This window comes from Cygnus atratus, chromosome 10 (assembly GCF_013377495.2).
Source record: "Cygnus atratus isolate AKBS03 ecotype Queensland, Australia chromosome 10, CAtr_DNAZoo_HiC_assembly, whole genome shotgun sequence".
NCBI lineage: Eukaryota > Metazoa > Chordata > Aves > Anseriformes > Anatidae > Cygnus > Cygnus atratus.
This window is the reverse complement of record NC_066371.1, coordinates 8,294,593-8,316,571: the sequence shown is the minus strand read 5'-3', so window position 1 is coordinate 8,316,571 and position 21,979 is coordinate 8,294,593. Positions and strand designations below refer to the sequence as shown.

General features: G+C 42.4%; 1 protein-coding gene across 1 annotated transcript in view; it reads left to right on the top strand.

The window, feature by feature from the left end:
* PTPRG (protein tyrosine phosphatase receptor type G) overlaps positions 1-21,979 on the top strand; it is a 403,467-nt gene that overhangs the window by 79,485 nt on the left and 302,003 nt on the right. Inside the window, exon 2 of the mRNA XM_035547040.2 lies at positions 9,110-9,214. Within this exon, the coding sequence (XP_035402933.1) occupies positions 9,110-9,214 (105 nt within the window). The remainder of the gene's footprint in view (positions 1-9,109; positions 9,215-21,979) is intronic.

Genomic DNA, 21,979 nt, shown 5'->3' with positions numbered 1-21,979 from the left:
ATGGGCCAAAGGACACGGGTTAAAAAAATCATTTTGTATAAAGAATGAGGAATTTTTATTAGCTGACAGAGCCCCTGTCTCTGAAGACTTTATAATGGGGCGGGTTTGATCTCGTGCCATGCAGTGGGAGCAGCTCTGTTGGCTTCCTAAAGTGCCTCGCTGTTCTCAGTGCGAATGAAATCAGTGTTGTGCCCTGTATTTTCTGCTGAATGAATGCTGAGCTTGCTGCTCCCTGGGTGTTAGAGGCAGGTGAGTTTGGAGGGCAGCCTCGAAGTGAGGACTCCTTGCAGCGTCAATGCTGAATTCTCCACCAGGAGAGATCTGGTGTGCTCTTATGCAAGAACGCAGTCTGAGCTAGGAGGCTTCTGATATCACTTTACTTGGTGGTATTGCCCTTATGTAAATGTTAGGAAGGAAAGGAGCAGAGGATGCTATTTGAAGTGCTCAAGGATTACAGTAGTAGTCTCGTACCGGTGGTCAGGAGAGCCGCGAAGGCTGTGATAGTTATACATGTGCTTGTCTTCACTGTAACACCTTTGTGGCTTTAATGGGATGATGAGTAAATGAAATTGTAGGCTACATGCAGGGAAGCGTGACTGTGTCTGGCAAGACTGCAGCCCAGGTGGACAGAAGTCAGGCACAGAGCAGGTCTGCCTCACAAAGTCTGTGCTATGTTTATTTTGAATATTCTGGCCTTTTTTGTTATCAAGATACTTCTGGTATGTGACTTATGGGAATATATTTTGAAAACATAATGAGGCTGTACTGTGATAAATGCCAGCAGTGGATACAAGCAAATTGTTTCCTGAGCAGAGAGGTGAAACTGGTGATGTACGAGTCTGTGTGTTTTGGGGAGCGTTGCTAGCTTTAGTGAAATGAAAATCTTTGTGATTCTGCGTTAAACAAGGAAGTGAAGCTACAAAATGCTCCATTAAGGTCACATTTATTTGCTGTTCAGAGGTTGCTCTTCTAACACTGTGCATGCTGCAGCACCTAATTACGTGAGAAAGAGTGAGACAGGTGGTTACTGCCATGGTGGTTAAACCCTTACGGTTTAGGTACTTGCACTAAAAGGAGAAATGAAATAAAGCCCCCCTTTTGCCATCGTTAATTGACCCTACAAACAGGCTGCTGTTATATATGTGTGGCTTACACATTTCCCAGATGAACTGTGCCATGAATAACAAGACCCAGATGGCCCCTTCTCAGTTTGCCTGTGCTGATGGACTCAAGTCCCTTCGGCACAAGGACACCGAGCTGCCTCTGGGTTCCAGCTGGCTCCAAGCTTGACTTCAAGCTTGTCCCTGGGGAAACAGTGCAGAGATGCTGGAGTTGGCTCGAGTAGTTATTTTGCCCTGATACTTGGGTTTTCATTGTCTTGGTTCAGCCTGACCCTGCTATCCTAGATGCTGGAGAACCGAGTTTATCCATTTCTCTCCCTCGTATCTGCTCCGATTCAGTCAGCACTGGCTGAGGGAGCATCGGCTTTCCTGTGGAGGTCAGCCTTGCATATGAACCTCTGCTCTGAAGTTTTATTTCTGTGTTTGCCTTATGCATTGTTATGGGTAAAATTCAGCGGTGACATGACCCCTCTGAGGTACCATATGGAGGGGTGATGAACAAGGAAGAGGATTCCTCCTTTTAAGAAATGTAGATAATGATGGTTAGCAGAAGTCTGAGGGACTGTGCAGGATGCACAGGCCAAGAGTTTTCAAGGTTACAGGGTTGTCAGGTGCATCCAATTATTTTTTGTCTGACTGCCCAAATCAGAAGAGTCTAAAAGGAGTTCAATTTTCAGGATGTAACGTGCCTTAGTCTTCTTTAAAGTATCTCATATTAGATACCTAGAATATCTGACTGTTTGAAAAACTTAGTCTTAAAGGTAAATGGAGTATATCTCTACGTGGGGGGAAGTGTCAGAGAATGGTTCAATGAGACAAAGGTTTTATTCCGGGTTTGGGTATGGTGATGTGGGATGAGTGGTTCCAAAGTGGGGCCCTCACCTACCACCATCACACGCTGTCTGCAGTCTGAACAGCAGGCCCTCCATCCTGGAGGAGGAGTGCGGTTGCCTGAGCTACGTTTTCTGCTCAGCGTTTCTACGTCTTCTCAGGGGAAAAGATAGCAGACTGTTTCTTTTTCCTGCTGTGTTGCTCACGCACAGGTAGATTTGAGCTCATGTATTGCAGTCGGAGAAGTCTTAGACTATATTCCACAAGCCCTCTGGCAGAAACCGTGCTGCAGTACACTGTCCTTGTGGAAGGGGTGATGTTGCACTTAGTTTAATTTGTGTGTTTTTATCTTGAGAAGGAGGTTGTTGGCACTGCTGGTTGTCTGGCTGACTTTGCTTCTTCCTAGCAGAAGTGCTGCAGGTGATGCCAGTTGAGATCTGCGGTCCGAGTTCACCAGCCATGTCATGTCTTGCACAGCTGATGCCAGCAGAGCGTATAAGCCATGAAAATGCAAAACCAAGCCCTTTCTAATCATCCGGCAGCATCTGTCTCTTCCTGGCCTCCCAAGCTTCTTTTTCTGAGTCTTCTTAATGGGGCGTCATTAATGCAACTCGAAGCTGCCTGGCTGCCTTGCTAATGAGCTTTGCTGTACAGCTGAGAGGGGAGGGTCTGGGGGAACTGGCCATGACTGGGGAGCCTTTGGTTTGCTCTTCCCTGGGAGGGCGTCTGCCCTGCCACGAGCATCTGGCAGCACTTGGCATGTGGGGCATTGCGTGTCCTTGTTCTGGTTTGGCTGAGTAGGAGACTTCCCTGTCACCCTTGAACTCCATCCCTTGTAATTTAAAGAAAAGGCCGCACTAAAAATCTGTTTTCTGTTACTTATCTACATCAGCCCTGATGCTTTGGGACTGCTATTTTGGGACTGCTATTATGTTGATACATTGGAGTAATGCAGAATACAGATCACTGGCTTTGAACTCAGTGGGTTACTGAGGGTTAATGCATCTAGCGAATTTTTGGGATAAGGGATTTTAATCCCACTCGTTAATTTAATCCCCCCAGTTTGACAGTGTGTTCCCTGGACTATCTTCCATCTTCAAACTGCAGTCTGCTGGTTGGTTCCTGTACAGGCCTGCCATTTGTGTTCTTGTTCTTAGGCTCTGTGCTGCTGCCACGTCATCTATCGGACACGTGAACAACAGAAGGAATGGTGTGAAGAGTCCCGTGTCACTTTTAAGAATAGACCTGTAGATTGTGCTCACGCAGGAACCGAGAGGCTGTTTGGGTGACTGTCATCTGGGAAGGGGATATGCATCTCTTGGCAGATTCTGCATTCGGATGTCTGTTATTTCACTCAGTCATGAGAAACTCGTGATTGTAACTCCCTTATTTCATTAATGGGAAGCTGTTTGTGAAAATGTGTATGCATTCATGGGAGAATAGACCGTGTCTTTTATCTGATAGTCAGAAGAAAACTCCGCAGCAGAATCAAAGGAAGAAGTCTCATTCAGAATAGAATTTGTTGATGTTGTCTGACCACCATATGTTGTTTTAAATTTCATCCTTTTTTGGCAAGATACAAAATAATCTCCCCAAAATGTGGGAATCCAGGACTGAGAAGTCTGTTTGAAAGTAACGCACTATCAGAATGGATTAGCTGTGCCTGAAATATTTTCATATTTATTTGCTGTCAAAGGACGGTAAAATATTTGAGACAAATAGCCTAGTTTTGTTTAGGAAGTTGTCCATAAAAGAGCCTAGAGAAATGGATTTAACTATTATTAATTTTAATTATAGAGAAAAAAATGATAGGAAATAAATTTATAATATTAAACTTTTTTCTTTTTTTTTTTCCTTTTTCCCTACTGGCCCATTTCACAACATTTATTGTAAGAAATTGCTGGGAAGCCTAAATGATTGTCAGCAGGGCACGTGTTACAATGCATAGCACTGCAGTGTCTTCACCTTACCTGCTTCACTTTAGCACAGTCCAATTAAAAATACAATAAATATGCCTAGATGGAGATATTGCCTTTTTTTTTTTTTCCCCTCCCTGTGAGATTTGCTTGAAGCTTCAGGCTTGCAGATGGCTAAGTGTCTTGGCTCAGTGATCTCTGAAACTCCCGATGATGCAAAAGCCCTTCAGGTAATGTTCCTGTGCCCCCACCCCTTTTAAAAGAAAGAGGCCTTGTTGCATCATCTTCCAAAAAAAAAAAATAGTAGTTTCCTTGTTTTGAAAAAGCTTGCTTTTTACAGGCAATATTTGATAAAGAACTAATTGCCGGTGTTCCTTATGATTTAGTGCTTTTTGGTTAAATACTACCAAGATTTGATTTCTCCCTATTTGAGTTTTCATGGTGTAACACCGCTCCAGATTCCAGTAGCCAAGCCTCTGTCTCCAAAGGCTGCCTTGTTTTCCAGCAGTAGCACCAGGCTGAACTGCGTCAGTCGAGAAGTGTGTCTGCATCAGGGACTGGGACTAAAGCTGACTCAACTGCCACAGTGGCAAGTTACTGAGTGAGTATGAGCTGGGCTACGCGTGTGCCATTGTCTCTGTACCATTTTAATCGGAAACAAATTACTGTGCGACCTTCCTCTTCGGAGAAGGCTTAAAAGAATCTGAGTTTGGCACACCATCTAGTTAATCTACCATCATAACTAATGATTTCACCATTCAGACGTAAAGTACCGACCTTAAAGGATTTTTTCTGACACAGCGGATGGCTTGATACCATTTAAACACTAATGCCCAGGGTATAATCTCTCTGAACAGTATGATAGTTTTATATTTAAGGTAGATTGGGGATAAAATTTTGCGTTTTCATGTGAACTGTGAATACCAGTAAGGTATTCAGGCTGGAATTACCTTATCATACCTTTGAGGGCACTTATCAAATAATTTTTATTGGAAACTTAATATATTGCGGCAGAGTAAATGGAAAGCTGATCAGAATGCTAAGGAATATCCCAGCATCGCGTTGCATTTGCTGTCTGCAGATATGCGGCATGGGTTGATTAATTTAGCACATCATCTAAAATCATGTAGCGTTCACTACCGATTAAAATTATATGAAATTGTGTGTAAGAGATTTCTCCATGTTAGCTTTGAAGGATCCTCTATTCCCTGCAGAAGTGGTCGTGATAGGCACCAGCACAACTCCACCGACTGCAGGTGTTACACTTCGCAGGCACCGGCACTGCACCAGCAGCCAGAGGAGTTGCTCAGGATTTAATTTCATGCTTGTGTATCTGAGTGTCAGATTGGTCGCCGTCTTTTTTTCAGTCGTGTATTTGCAACTCTCTGAACGTATATTGTGGTATTCATTGCTCCTCTGCCATCAGCACAGACGTGATGTATCAAATCAAGCCTTGCAGGGCAAGGTCTTCTGCTCTCCTTTCTCTTCCTCTCTGTCTCCTGCTGTGCGCGCGTATTTCCCCCCCACCCCTCTATTTTGGCTGGTCCATTTTGAGCCTTCCTGGAGCATGTTCCTGCCCCTCCTATTGTCCCGATTTCCACTTCCCCCACTTTTCCAGGGTTCCCAGAAGAGCGGAGCCTCCCCATGTTTGCTCCGTGCTGGACCAGCCCGTCTAATTGCTGGCTCTTCTCCAGCATCCAATTCTGTGGGAGTGGAGCAGGAAATCACTTGGCTGCTCTCTGTTCTCAAGCTGTTAACTGTCTCCCAGCTGAGAAGGACTTGTGGAAACCCATTGTGATTGGTGTTAATAACTTAACTCTCGTAAATATTTTCTCCAAAACTTGTTCTCCTATTAGAAACACGAGAAGATGTCAGTTGAGTTTGTCACTTATTCGCATGTGTAGCTTCTGGAACCGTGGAATTGTAGCATTGCACAAAAAATGGATAAATGTGCTCTAATGGCTGGAGCTGAATGAAATCTTTTAGCTGTGTGCTTTTCCACTGAAAGAGGCAGGCTCAGCAACACCGAGATGCCTGTTAAATTTCCACTAGTGTCATCAAGTTGATTTGGTAGAAAGGTACATCCCTGGTCCTTCCCAAAATCTGAAAAAAAGTAAGCTGTCTGAAATGTAGCAAGGTTTTGATATATTTAAAGCTCTTTCTTTTTTGAAATAATTTGACTTTGATACTTTGGCTCTTCCAGACCTTGATCTGTGGAAGGTAGAAATGAAAGTCGAGTTTTGGGTTGGACAAAATGTATTTTCAGCTTTTCCGAAAGACAGGCAAACCTGAAAATGCACCGCATGCTCTGTCCTGTACCTCGCACCTCTCAGTACAGGAGACTCCACTGACCCCAGCTGACACTGCAGAACAAAAGCACCTTGAGATTGACTCTGTGGCTTCCCGATGACTTTACCAGTGTAAGATACCGCCAGCAATAGCTGCTTGTTCCCACAGTGGTTTCTCCTGGCGTGTGTGCAGCGCTGTGCAGAATGCCTGGCCCCGCCGCCAGCAGGCTGGGGAGCTGAGCCAGCCCGGCAAGAAGGTGTCATGTTTTTTGGTGGAGACAGACCATTGCTTTCCCAGTTTGCAGCATAGCCAGAGATCTTAACCTGTCATCCTTTTCCCAGAGTTTTTGCAGTTATCCAGTAAACATACACCTTCTCAAAATTGCTAATGACTGCGGAATTACCGCACGTCTGTAAGGGGACTACTGTCATTAATGTTGGGCTGCCTAACAGTCACTTGGGATTTTATTTAGTACGTTCCAATTTGTTTCTCTTTCAGTCCTACAGAAAATGTTTAGCAGCATAACTAGCAAGTTCCCTTCCACAGTTCTCTTGACAAATACTTGAGCTCCCCTCTCAGTTTGTAACATTCTTTTGGTGGAATTAAGTTTGTGTATAACATGGCTCTTCACTATTTATAAGTATAGATAAATGTACAAATCTATTAAGTGTCCATACAAAAAACTTAAACTGTATATATTCACCAGAACGCCAGGTTTTTAATTGCACAAATAAGATGCTGACTAAAGCAAATGTTCAATTTCACATTGAAGTTAGGCATTCATAAAGGCCTGGATTTGCATAATTTAATTTTCTGCACAGAGGATACTGAAAATCAATAGTATGATTCATAGCCATACCATGGCTGCCATGTGGCTCTTCGGTTCAAGCTAGGATTACAAAGGGCTTTACAGTTTCAGATGTTCTGTACTGACTCAGATCCTTTTTCCCTTCAATAAATACAGATTATCTGGACATAGTTTCCTTCTTCCGATGGCAGGGCACAAGGAAAGGCTCACTGAGCACATGCCCACCTGCAGGAGTACCTTACTCCTTGGAGGTACCAGGGTGAAATCTTCCTTCTGCCTGCAGGAATCGTAGCTTTTCTGGGGTGAATAAATAAATAAATAAATTGCTTCCTCTCTGTAGAACGAGCTCAGAAAAGAGGTGCTGCTCTCTTTCATTTTGTAGTAGTGGGGGGCTTCAGGTATATTTCCCAGGACACTAGTGTTTGTTTGTTTGTTTTTGAGTAATTAGGCTGGTTTATGTGAAGGCCTTTCCAGTCACCCAGCTAGGTTAGATCTGTTTTCTCTTCCTTGCATTTTTGTGGTCTCTCATTTTTGCTCAGTGTTTTCGCCAAGGCATTTTGGGTTTCCTCATCCCCTACCCATTCTTTCCTGTTGATACAAATGTCTGTTGCCTCTGAACCAGGTAGACACATGAGGGTAAATCAGAAGAGAGACTAAGGTACATGTTGTAATATTGCTTACAAATCCTGATATGTTCCGGTGTTTCTAGTTCAGCCTGCAGTCAATTAGTATTTAGAAAGTTGCCAAGAAATCTGGAAAACTCATTCAAATCAGAGGCTCGTAATAAATCGCACAATTAGTACCTTTGCTCGCACAAGAGAAAAAATTGGCAGGGGCAAACCTGCAGTGCCTTTCCCAAGGTTGCATGACTTTTCCTACCACTTCAGGATTCAAAAAATCTGCAGAAATCCAATACCCATTTGCAGATAGAAGGCTGTCTACAGAGGTGTTCAGCCGTGCAGTGACTACATATGGGTAGAGGTACTTTGGGTGATTTTCTAATGCTTTAATTTGAATTATTCAGCTAGTTATTTATCAAATAAGCGATTTGAGATCAGTTGGACTTGAATTGCCATAGAGGCAGTTAGTGCATGCTTGTTTTCCACATTCTTTGTATGCAGATCTAATGGTTTTTGTCTGTGTGCGTTTACTATAGCACAAAAGTTTTCAACTATGGTGCTCTGAGGAAGGTGGTTGAATTTATTATAGACTTGTTATTGGAATTTGTGAAGTCACACACCTCCAGTTTGATTCAGTCAGATGCATAGAAACACTGAAGAAAATTTACATGTAAAAAGATGAACAAACAAACAAAAAACCCTACTTCCTCATGAAATCTGTGTGATCCTTTACAAGAAAAAAATGTTTGGGGGGTATTAAAAGAAAAAAGCTGGGTTGCAACGTAGGATGCGTTATTTTCTATTTTGGTTGATGAATTTAATTCCTCCTAGCTTGTGGTCCCTCTCTTTCATGTCATAAAGCATGGGTATTGCACACTGGATAGTTGTCTGACATGCAACCTTCCTCTGTCTTATGTCTGCTTTGCTTCAATTAATCACAGGAGGTGATGTTACTTGGGCCTTGCTCTTGTTGAGACTGTTACCCCCTGCACTGTGGGCTCAGGTCTGCAGGCTGTGTGTGGAGGAGATCCATTCTGTCCTGAATGAAGCTGTTCTACATGGGATTTTAAGACGTGGTTTAAAATAGATGTAGTTGGGGTAACAAGGATAACGTGAACTCTTGCATCTGTATGTATTCTTTTAAGGACCTTGATAATTTGTGTGTAGATTTACAATTATTAGTTCGGTAGCTTGTTTCTCTAATGACCATCTTTAAGGTCTAGACAGAGGAAGATGAGTTGTCATAGCTTACATTTGTTTGCTTGTATATATCAGAAAATCCTTATGGAATTTACTGGAGTGTAGGTTGGCATGGCCAGATCAGAATAACGGTATCAGTGAGTCCTGGCTTCTCAGAATCATCTTTGGATGGTGGGTTTCCATGGATGAAGAACTTGCCTATTTTATTTTTTTTAAGCAATGCCAACTTTGTAGTCTCTGCTCAGCAAAGATTTAAGCTTTGCAGTGTAAACTCCAGGGAGTAAATACCAGTTTCCTAACAATTCCTGCTTCTTCTCTTCGCAGCTCTGACTGAAGGTTATGTTGGCTCTCTGCATGAAAACAGACATGGTAGTTCTGTGCAGATACGGAGGCGAAAGGCTTCGGGGGATCCTTACTGGGCATACTCGGGTGAGTTGAATTCTTCAGAACAGTGAAACATGAAATATCTCCAAAATAAGAAAGAGCAAAGAAACAATGTTATTACTATGCTCAGAAATTGGAGTTTAAATTAATTTTACAATGTATTTTCTGACTTCCTTGATGCTTCCTATACACAAATCCAGTCCTTTCTTGCATTCCTGCCACTTACCGGGAGGGTTCTCCTTATAACTCTGCACCTTCTCTCAATCCTGCGTTAGTCTCTTAACACACCCCTAAAATGGCATATTCCCACAAACTTTTCTTTACTCTCCCTGTCCAGACAGCACATTTCCAAGTTTACCACTTGCTTACTCTGTTCAGTATTCTGTGAAGATTGTAAGAATCCATACATATGTCCAGATGACAAAATGCTAGAAATTTTGATAATTACCATTTCGCGTGTGTGTGTTTTTGCAGTAGGGTATAGTGTCGACAATGACACCTATCAGTTCAGTATCACACCAGGATGAGTGCTGCTGAGAAGGTAGGGTGTGGAGGGTGTTTCTTTATTTGTCACATTGCTCTTAGAAGTCTTAAGAAAAACCTGATGTGTGCACAATTTTGTAATGCCACAAATCAAAATATGCTTCAGAATGGCATAGTAGACATACAGTTTGCGGGTTGGTTCAGGTATAGAAAATTACAAATCTGTATTTGAAGTTGTCAAAAAAAAAAAAAAAAAAGGAAATCATGTTAGTAGCTATGTTGGCTCTCTGTGGAAAATTGCTGAATATCTAAAAAGTATTTATGAGGGTTTCAATTATCATACTGAACTTGTGCACGCTTTTTTGGGGGGAATATCTGAGGTGCATTTCAAACATTTGGTGCTTGTCTAAGAAGAATTATGTTCAGGCCTACCTAGTTTTAGCTGAAAGAAAAATACTGTTTCCTTAGAAGTCTGAATACTGATACTGGATAAACAAGCAAACGTTAATTTTTGACTGCCAACTCCTCTCTTTTATGCAGACCATGAATTTCATTGGAAGTGAATAATTTTAGGTAAGGTTAGAGGTTTTTTCCATTAATACACAAAATACCAGATGTCGCAAATTTTCTTTATTAGATCTCAAAATTACAAGCTCATTTGCAAGCGAAGTATTGTATTTTTATGAGTAAAATACATCTATGCATTTTAGAAATGTAGGACAAACGACTGCTTTTTGTTGAACTTTGAGGTTATCATCAGATGGACAAATCCTGTCATGAGATTTATTTCCATGCTTCAGCTTAAAATAACTCATTTAGATTTTAAGCCCCCAAACTCATAAACAGTGGAAATAAATAGAGGAAAGATTTTTATGCTGGAATGAATGGCCTATTCTTATCTGTTGTCTTGTATAAAATATTGCAAGTTAAGTGCCACTTGGCAGGTTTATTTTGTTTCTGTTACTGAAAAATGTATTTAGAATATTCATTGCTGGTAGTTAAAATGTTTGAAAAGGACAAAACTACTGGAATTAGTCAGTTGTCATATATGTCAAAACTCTTCATTGGAATTAGTATGCTTTTTTTTTAACTAATCCTTTGCCTTAAAAAAAAAAAAAAAAAAAAAACACCACAAAACCCAGGAAAAAAAAAAAACAACCCCTCCTCCCCCAAAATCTCATTTTTTTTTCTTAATTCTATTTCTGAGCTCATGTAGTTCTTCCTTTATGAGTAATATTGGTTGTTCACCCCTCCAAAAGAGCTTTTACCACCCACTAATCCTTTTAGGTTTATGTCAAAATAAAATGTATAGTCCTGATGTGTAATTATACCGTATCTGTTGGGTTTTGCATCCTTTTGTCTATTGATAAATCTCCTGCTTCTCTGAGAAAAATAGCCGATCTTTTTTTTGGAGAACAGATAGTGACTTCTCAGTCGTCAATCATATGCCATTCTACCTGATTAGCACTACCTAATTAGAACCTTTTTGTCTCTATTGCTGATAAAAGGAGTAAATTAGGAGACGGAAAAGGTGGAAATGATATATTTACCAGTACTTGTCAAGAAACCAGGAGAGGATATAACATTTTCTCAGGATGCTTTGTCAGGCTACTGTTTGATCAAAGAAACTTGAAATGCCATTCCAGGGGAGAAGTGGTTTGGCACCGACTATTCCAGCTGCAGAACATGGGTCTTTGCCAAAGCTTTCGTGACATGAGATACAGGTGTGAGCAAACAGTGTAGGTACGGCATGTCCTGACTGTACGGACTCTGTGCATACTGCATCACAGCAAGCCCACCCTGGAAGTAGCTGGAGGTCTGGTGTTCTCCTGAACCGTATTGTGGCCACTGACTGCAAGGAGGAGCAGCTCTGGTGCTTCAGCTTGTGCTGAAGACACAGTTATTTCTGAAGGAATTTTCCAGGGTTGATGTGGTGTACTGCAGGAATCTCAGTGTTGCAAGCATCTCCCTCAGAAAAGGAGGAAGCGAAGGCGAGCAATTAGGTGGGGAAAGGAGATTCTGCTCTGTTTGGAGTGGATGTTTCCACAGGCTGCTGCTTTGTCACGTCTTCCTGTGTGGGAGTTCTCTTCCGTCCCCTCGCTTGGTTCCTTCCAGCTCCATGTGGGACATTCAGCCAATTCAGTCTCTAATCAGAGACTTTTTGCCCACATTTGTTCATTGAGGTGGGCAGGGGTAATGAAGATGCCTAGCTTTCTGTGTTAGGTTGAAGATAGGGATAAATGGTGGGTGGCTGAGCCCAGATGTCAGACAGATGTTTCTTTCTACACAGGCGCAGTGAGGAGGGTGCTCAAGTTATCTGATTATTTCTCCTTGCCTCCCCATTCCCTGGAGTATTTCCTAGGAACCCTGAGCAGGGCTTGGCCAAGCAAGTTATATACTAATGAGTGTCCTGTGGGAAGGGTTTTGGACATAGCAAGGAAGTTTACATCAAACTTCACTGAGCCTACAGAGTGAGAAACCTGCTCTGCAATAAGCAATTAGTCTGTGTCAGTGGTTTCCAAGCTCTTTTATAGGTGTTATCTGGTAGGCTGCTTTCCTTCCATGTCCTCAAATGTGCAGGCCAGCTCTCCTCCACTTTGTACAGCAGCTGCTGGCCCAGCCCCAGCAATTACAGGCAGGGAAAAAAGCTGTGCTGGACTATGATGCTGAGTTTGAAGTCTCCTCTAAGGGAATTTGCCAACTAGAGTAAATAAGCCCGGGACAGCTTCTGCCAGCCATCAATGGACAAGCGTGGGCAGAGCTCAGTGCTGACCAGTAGGCCCGCATCTCCGCTGGGCCTACATTAGGCTGAACTGTGGCTTTATATTGATTTCAATTGAGCTTTACTGATTTATAGCCACTGAGGCCTCTTTACATTTATGGCTGTGCTTCCCTGTTTGCAGAGCTTTTGTGTTTTCAGGCTTAAATGTTCTGTAATAAATCTTGAGGTAGGATGGGAGAGGTCTGAAAGCAACCAGCCGGTTGTGGTTTTCCTGCCTGGGGGCGGAAAAAGGGCACAGCCATATAGCAGAGAGCCCTCAGGTCTTCATCTTCCACAGGATATATCTGTCCTATACAGTGCTTGTCAAGTGGCTCCTCTGTAGCCTGTAGAAAACACTACTGCTTCTCCATGCCCCTTTTGTGCAGGAGGAGTGGCCTAGGAGCTGCTTTGAAACTCTGGAGATCAGGAATTTTCCTGGTTTCACGAGGTATGTGTGGCATTACCACGTGTTGCTTGTAACATTGCTCCTCTCAGGCGTGAGAGTTGGGAGAGGATAAACCTTCAACCGCTAATGAGGAGTCAAATGAGCCTCGGGTCAAACATTTGTATAAGGCACCCATGAACCCAAATGTCCCCACAGAGAGGACCCTGTGAACCTCTGTGTCCTGTGCACATACTGCACGTGTACTGTACACAGAGCTCTCCCTTCACTGTCCAATTGTAAAGGATGGGATTTTAAACCTTATAAAATAAGCCTGTTGTCTACAGACACAATTCTGACTGTAACATTCACTCCAGTTGAGAAATAAAACTCGCAAAAATAAAGAGCAGATAATTAAATGAAGGCCCGTTTTAAATGGGTTTTGTCAAAAAGACAGAAGGAAACACAATTGGCTTTTCAGAAGAAACTTCATTAAGTCTGTGCTAGTAGCTCTTTAAACCAAATTCAGGAGTGAGCAAACACTGACAACAGAAGACAGTAACTTGTCCTTAAATAGGAGCTGCAAGAGTGAACAGAGACTGAGATCTCCTAGATGTTCTTTTTAGGAGTTTGCAGGAAACTCTAACTACATTTCTAGGCGGGTTTCTCTGTACGCTTGTATTTGTGTATATATTGGCAAAGCATTTATTCCATGAGCGTGTCTTATGGCTTGCCAGAGACTTCCTAAATTGCAACTGGCCACGTTACTTGCAGCGTAATGGGAATGTGAAATGGGCGCAGTGCAGCCAAAGCAAGAAGTAGGTGTGGATCCTGAACGTGCTTCAGGGCAGGCCTGCTGGATTTCTTTTCACCATAATCTTTTCTGTTAGGCTAACCACTGAATGAAGGACAAGTCTGGAATGATTTTTAGCACATTGTTTAATTGCCACAGAATTCAGCACAATTCTAATATCTGTAATAGCAACAGATAGCAGTGCAGGTACCTTGTCATCAGTGTGGAGACATTTTTGTAAATATAAACTATTTATTAAAAAAATTGAAGAGAAATCCTATGGAAACAAGCTGTTGAAACATCTACCAGATTCAGGGCTCTCTGACTGGCCCTCCCTTGTACACTATGTGCTATTTCACAGTGTAATATTCCAGGCATTTGAAGATGACTCTCAGCTGTCAAGTGTTGTATCTGTCAGGGCTGAAAACGCTTTGCCAGTGGCCTGACTAGATCCTGTTTTGCCATGCAGTAGCCCAAAAATGGCTAGCGAGAGGGTCAGGACATTGGGATGAGATTCTCTTATGAGATACTGTCTCAGATGCTTTTATCTGAAGTGGTAGTGGATCTGAAAGGCCTACCTGTTGCCACTCTAGAAATACCAACTCTCATATACATTTTTCTGAAAAACTTTTATGCAAAATTAATGTAACAGTTGTTGCAATGAGATTATACAAAACCAGGAGTAGCTGTGGGGAAATAGCACTCTTTTCTCTATTATTCAAATCAGGAGACTCCTTGTGGAGTCTTTAGATGTAAGTGAAGATGTAATGTCAAACCATGCCCAGTATTAATGCGTGTGATCAAAGGCTGTGAAATGGGGGTGCCGTGCTGTCCTTCAGCAGGGGATGCTGTAGACAGGCGATGGTGCTTTTGTCACTGGAGTTTCCTGGATGAGTTGTGGTGTAGGTGCTGGCAGGGCTGGTGTACCCTGCTCTCTTGGTGGCTGTTCTGCTGCTCAGCCCTAGTGCTGCAAGCTGACTCATTCAAGGAATACTCCGTTTGAAGTAATCAAAAACATTTGGACTTCTCAGAGAACAAAAAAGCAGACTCTGGCCAATGATGTGTACATGCTCTTTTTACTTGTTTATGTAACTGTGGCTTTGTAAAGAGAACCCTGCGTAGAAAATGCATACTGTTGTTTTTTTCTTTTTAATCTTACGGTATTTTCAGGGCATCTTTTTCCTCTTTGTACCTTTGATAGCTCTCATTTTCTGTGTGAAATTATTAGCACTATTTATAATGCTTCTGTCTTTCATGCTTATTATTACTGATGTGTTTTTTTTTCTGTCTAAAATGTTGAATCCCTTCTCCCTGCCACTACCATGAACATAAGTAGAATTTAATAGAAGAAAAACAGGATTCACAAGGGTAGTGATGACCTTGCAAGTGGGGAAAAAAATGTCCATTAAGAATAGGATTTTTGGTCACCCTGTCATGCTAGTGTCCACTGTCAGTGTGTGAATGCTTTGTCCTACAACACTTAAGTAGTTATTGCCGTTCTTTAAGATGCTGTTATTTAAAATATAACCAGTGGTGAATATAAGAGCTAAGTGGTGTTCTCAAAAGCATTTGCTGGCATTAAAACAGGAAAGATCAGTAAAGGTTATTTCCTGAAATAATAGCAAATGGTGTTAACTGTGATGAAATGTAACTTGGTGATGTCTTCTGTAAAAGTGTGAGTTTTTCTCTCTTTGCTTAGATTGTTCTCATTAAATAAGCTGCCAATGTGAATTGGACAGGAAATAATCAGCGCATAGTAAGGAAAGCATCAAGACTTATTGAACTGAGAGATAACTAATGGACTATTTGCTGTGGTCAGTATTTCAATCTTTCTGTCCCTCAGAATAATAAATCTTGATATTGACCAAAACTCTGGCATGCTGCGTACATGGTTATCGTCCCGCTCTGAGTGTACTTACCTCCTTTAAATGCAGAATAGTTGAAATGAGTAGGTTCTGGCTCTCCCTTTTTTGCTCTTTAAAGCTGACTATCTAAAGGGAGAGAAATCTGAGAGATCCAGAAAAAATATTCCCTTTAATATCTGCTCTGATCAGTAAACTGAGCTTTGAATATTTTATCTGCGTTCATCAGAGATGAATGGTAGTCTTCACTGAACTCTGCTGAAACCAGCTGTGTTGCATTCATTTCCGTGTGCAGTCTTATTAGAGTAACAGTTGTTCCAGAAATCAGTGCTACACTCTTTCATAAAAGAAACATGGAAAACCATAGTTTGAGAATTTACTGTTACTGCCTAAGCATGAGACCAGATTTCTAATGCGCACAGCTAAAGCAAGTGGCACACTGCTGTGTGGTTTATCAAATAAACAGGAAATACCATCTGTACATTTTGATTGTTTGCATTCTGATGGTACTTGGTCATAGGTCTTCACGTCCATGAGCTAAGCACTGCGCAGTGTGCACTAGACATATGTTGTCTGAGGTATCTGTATCAAAACATGCATTCGCCAGGAGGGTGTCAAAGAGAATGCTTTTGATTCTTCCTTAGCTATTCAGAGTTTTGAAGTAACAAGTATGAAATAGTATCGTGGTTTTTTTTTTTGGTCATAGGAATGAAGAAATAAATTTCCAAGTTCCTATTCCTGAGAATAGGATACGTCGTCCTAACCATAACTTAGTGTAAATAAGGAATTCACAATCACATGGCTGTGTTGAGTATTTAACACTAGCAGTGCTCAAAGAAGTGCCTGCCTCGCCAGAAGCAGTCCAAGTAGTCTGTGGTATCATTTCTGCTAATCCATATTGCTGGGGAACACAGCTCTGATTGAGAGTCTTGTCATTTACTGTGTTTGTCTATTGGCAAGTTTCTATGTAATCTGCTAAGAAAACCTCAGATAGTAATTTAGTTTCTACTTAGACACAGACACGACTGCTTTATTGAATACCAGTAATACTGTTTTCTGTCTCTTCTTGCCACCTTTTCTTGTATGCAACGCTTAAATTTCATTCCAAGTACTGTCATAGTCAATCCTGGTATCCAGTCTATAATGAAATGGTTGGCTGAATTTTTAAATGTTGGACACGGTTATGGTAAAATTGCCTTTTTTCTTTTTTGGCAAGGTTCTTTATGTAAGTTGATTGTTTTTCATGACTTAAATGCATTAAAGCAAATCCCTGATTTCTAAGTGCTCTGATTTTTTTCTTTACTGTTTTTGAGGAGATAGGCCATTGGCAGCTGAACAGCTTTGAGAAGCTTAAATACGAGGTGCAAATAACCAGATGTTCCTTCAACTTCAGTTCTTTCATGAAGTTTTTCCCTACCACAGCACAAAAGTATTAAATAATTGCAACAGATGCTAGATGATATCTTCAGAGTTTCAGATGCAGTTGTTCCAACGGAACATCAAAGTATATCAAAGTATCTTTACGTTGTGCTGCTGCAGTCACAGCTCTTGCTATCTACGATGAAATGAAGATACACAAAGAGCTGTTTTTGCTGGGGAGGGGGAACCCCTCACTTCCTTAAGCACGTACTGTTCTTTTTGTTGCATTTTCTTTGAACGTGAACACTGGGACATTTGTAGAAAACCTTTGGAATGACAACAACTGTTGCAATGTTTTACAAAACTGAAAATGTGCTGAAGTGCAGCAAAAAGTTGTGTCTATTTAACTGATGTCTAGGCTTTGAAATAGGAAAGAGTATGAAATATTTCAAGCTCTTCTTTAGACAAAAACAATTGAAAGGCATATATTTTAAACCTAGAAAAGAAAGATGGAGTATTTGGGTAGCAGCTGTGATACAAGCTCAGCAAATGGGCTGGAGAATACACAGAAGGTTGGAGTCTGCTGTTGCCTTGACGTTCTTGAATGACTACAATAATACATTGAAATTCCAGTCCTGGTTTAATATGTAACTGAACACATATAGAAGAATAACAGTGGGAGAAAAAAGTATGCAAACAGCAAGGATACTGCAGTGAGAAACAAACCAAATGGAGGAGCTCTGAATAGCCTTGTAGTGTGGATTTAAAAAAAAAAAAAAAAGGAAGAAAAAAAGCTTGGCACAAACATTTTTGCAATAATCCAAGTATGAAATAATCAAGGCATGAATCAGAATTTTTGTTGCAGGATGTAAGTGGAGCCTTTGTATGAAAGAGCTGAGCAAGGCCAGTAGTGCTGTTGATTCAATAGTTGTAGAATTATTTCTATTATTTTTTAAGATGGCTGCTTTGTGTCATTCCAGTCACTGTCCAGAAGATAATCTTCCTTTCGGTATCACTGCCTCAGGAATTACCCCATCTCTTCTCTACCCTTCCCCAGAGAGTATATCTGTCTTGCAGGATGCAACATCGAAGACTTGCAGTTTTTGTCATGGTCTTTGAAAAAGCAGCTCCTGCCTACAAAAGGAGTACATCTGCTGCTGGATTCCCCTGCAAAGAGAAGAGTGAACAAAGGCAGTGCTGCAGCAGGCTGCTGGCAGGGAATTCCCATCCAGCTCCTCATCAGCTGCTGGTGGTGTAGTGTCTGCCAGAGGTGGCAGAGGTGTGCTGCGTGTCTTCTAGGTTAAATGTCACATCTCCGTTAGAGAAAGGTAGGGTTGGAGAGTCTCATCTGTATAGGTTCTTTGGTGTCCTTTAGTACTGCAGTGTGAGTGCTTAGCAGTTGGTAGTTTTAATTCTTGTAACATCTCTGGGGTTGATGTGTTTACGTGGGGTTAGCTCCAAGCTAACAGGAGGCCTTCCCTGAGGTCATCCTACCACCAGCATCATCCCATCATCCTATCCCCAGCAAACTGGGCTGTGCTGGCCACTGTGCTGACGCTCACGGTCCTCTTGGTGCTCTCAGGTTTTTCCGGTGGCATCAGGACAGTGTTGGGCTCAAGCAAGAAGTTATTATTTTCCTATTCAGTGCACTGAACATTTGGGTCTAAGTTCCAAAAGTTTTTATTAAAGACTGCGTGCGCCCAGGGAGTTGGATGGGCACACTTTTAACCATCGAATTAAATAAATATGAAATCCTGCAATGGAGTGCAGAGCTGTGCATATAAATTACATCTTTAAGCAGCACTTGAATGAGTTTCTGGAAATGTTTTTAACTCTCTCCACTGAACTCACAAGGGTCATCTGTGTAGCCTTCCAAACCAAGGAAAGTCTATTGGCACTGGAATGATTTATTGAAGGGGTGTGTTACTTTGTGGTGTAAAAAGTAATGTCAAGTCTTGCTGAGCACCTGAGTACCCAGCTTCTGTTTCTGGAGAGCTGGGAAGGCCAAGTGGGTTTAATCCAATCGAACCCTGAATGAATGTGTCCTGAGTAGCCCTTCCCACCCCCTCCCGTCTCTTACCACTGCACAGTTGTGAGGTGGGTTAGACTGTGGGCCGATAATGTTTGCAGGACAGCTGGTAACATGGCTCATTTCATTCATGAGGAATTAGGAGCCCCACGTCCCTGTTGCAGAGATGAAGGTTGCAACTTGAGCTGCCGCAGTAAGGAGTGGTGGGCATTGCTGGCTTGTGTAGGCCTTTGGTTGAATCCTCAGTAGAGTGAGAGACTTTTGAGACATGTAGTTGCTTTAAAATCCTTAAGTGGGCTGAGTTGAACAGCAAGCAGCTCTTCCACCAGCAGTCTTCACTGCCTTGAGTATTAGGCTGTCTGTCTTTTCTCTGTCACAAAGCTGCCTGTCATCTCCCGAGCAGTACTGCAGTTTCACTTAAGGCAGTCTGCCCTACCCACGACTGAAGTAAACCTTTCCTCCCCTGCATTTCTTTCTGAATGCTGTCTTAATGTGTGTTTGCTCCACACTGCTATAGGATTGCAGCCTTGCAGGTACACACAGGCACATCTGTGCTAGTAGAGCTCCTGTCAGGTAGGGTCACGTTGTGATCGTAGAGACCAGGGGGACACAGAGGGGCTGGGTGCTGGGCCTTGGATCACCCATGTGTGCCTGAGCAGAGGGCTGAAGCTGGCTGGTGGTCCACAAAGCTGGCTGGTGCTGCTTTTACCCTGCTATAACTAGAGCATTCAGAGCGATGTCTAAGTTGTCCAGCTGCCAGAAAGCTCAGGAGGAGCTGTTTCACCTGAGGTTCATTATTTCTGACTCACTTTGGAGACCTTCTCAACTGTCTTGGTGTATAAATTTCCTCAGAATCTAACAAAGGAAATGTCCCGCAATTGAATGCCTGAAGGTGATCAGTATTGACATGTGGACTGCAGTTTCTGTTGCTTTTCCTATGTGGATTAGTGAAACAAATGTCTCCTGTCTCCTTCCCAACTGACCTGTAATAAAGTTACAGCTAGAGACGAGGTGATGGAGGTCCCTTAAGTGCTGCTGATCACGTGCATTTGCACCGTGCTGCACCAGGACCTCACAGGACTCCTTGGCTGTATTTCACATCACCGGGGCCTCGAGCACTGCTCAGTCCCAGGTGTCGAGCTCCTGCACAGCAACGCAGCAAGTGGACGCGCTCAGAATGAGGAATTCAGTGGTAGGTGCTTTGCTTTGCATCTGTGTGAATGTGTTTCTCAAGTACAGAAATAAGACCTACCCCGAGGTAACGGCGGCAGCGAAGTCGTGGAGAGTTTAGGTCACTTCACGTTCAGTCTCACATGCTGCCTTTACCCCAGAGGTATGGTGGTGTGTCTCGGGCTGCTGCTGGAGCCTTCTGCCCCTTTGGGGTATGAAAAGCCATTTTGCATGCCAGATGCTAATCTGCTGCTAACCAAAGGGGACATGAACTTTTCAGATAGATTCCAACTTGCAAGCTTCTGTGGCACTTCAGATCATGTTTTTAATTTGTATTTCTGTTGTTGGAGACTTGTAATTGAGACACTTATCTGCATGACACAGTATTGTCATGTGTTGATCTCTAAGGAACAGGATTTACTGTATGAAGTCAAGTTCACAGAGAGAATTTGATGCCACTTTTGGAAAGAAGGGTTTGGGTGTATGTAGTCTAGATGCTGTTTATGTTGCACAGGGGCCCCCCAGGTGTCCTCGGGACTTAATTGCTCTCGGTGCAAACACAAAAAAGTCACTTCAGCCCAAAATTCCTACAGAAAATGTGCAGTCTGAGAGGTGGCTTGGTGCTAAACGCATTAATGGCTGAGTCGTAATGGTAATGAAATGAGGATTATGAGCTGGAGCAGGTACTGAGAACCTTTCCTTTCTGTGTGAGCAGGGAAATGCTTCATATTCCTGTGAAAAATGTCTGATGGCCAAGAAGCTTTGAGCCACTTTTGTGAGCTTTGTTAGTGTTCCTTGCCACAGTTCACTCCATTGGTGCTTGCCCTTCACAAACCCCATAGCAATGCTGTATCTCTAAGATCACCAGCTGCTCTCCAATTTGGTGAAAATTCGCCCTCAGGTTCAAAAATGGTGCAGAAGGGAAGGGGGTAGACCACAGGTGCACAGCGAAGGCTCAAATATATAAGCCTGTTTCCTTAGGAAACTAGGCTAATCCATGTGGGCCCCTATTCAAAATTGCAGGCTCCTGTGAGTAGCTTTTCAGAGGTTGTGCCAGTTGGGTGTTGTGTTTCCATAGGAAGTCCCTGCAATTTCAACAGATGGGTTCTTAAGACCTGGGGAAGGTCTGGGTAGTTCAAGCGATCAGAACACTGGTGACAATCCTGTCCCGCTGTGCTAAATGAAGTACAGCTGCTCAGAGGAAACAGTTCAAGCCCCTGCAAACTTTCCATTTGAGTCTGTGGTCCTGATCAGGTGTGCCAGGGAAGGTCACCTGCATAGGAGCCCTTGGAAGAGTGTGTGCTAGACAACCATCTGCTTGTCATTAACAGACCTTAAATTAGGGAAGTTGCATGGTTCGGGGTTCATTTCATGGCTTCTGTATGAACTGGAGTGCAAAGTACAGTAAACATTTCCAGCTTTTTTCCCAAAGTGCTGTTGGAAAGTATGATAAAAAGTAACTGCTGGGAAAGTAGTTTTGCTGAGTTATGCTAATTTTGAAAATGCATAACACTCCATAGGCTTTTAAGAAGTGATACTGGGCATATTTAACATTCTTTCATGTTAATTTCCTGGCATATGGACATCTCAACTTATTAAAATAAATAAGTACTTTCAAATTTAATGAAATGATGGAGGAAATGGCCTTTTTTCACATTCACGTCCGCTTCGCTGGATAATTTAATGTTTTAAAATGTAAGTTCATATTAAAGTTTAAAATTCAAGTATTGGTTTTTGAAATTCTGTAATAAAAAGGTTTTGCTGTAGGAGAGATGTATGAATTAGTGCACATGATAACACGATTTAAAAAGTGTAGCTGGTGATTTCCTCTGGACAAAATGCTAGCTGTAAATCCTCCCACTACAACTTTCAGAGCTGGGACGGTGCTGCGATACCCTGGAGTAGCTGTTTTTTTTCAGGAGCATCGCTGCACAGCCCGGGTCGGACTCATTCCCGAGTGCAGCGCTACCT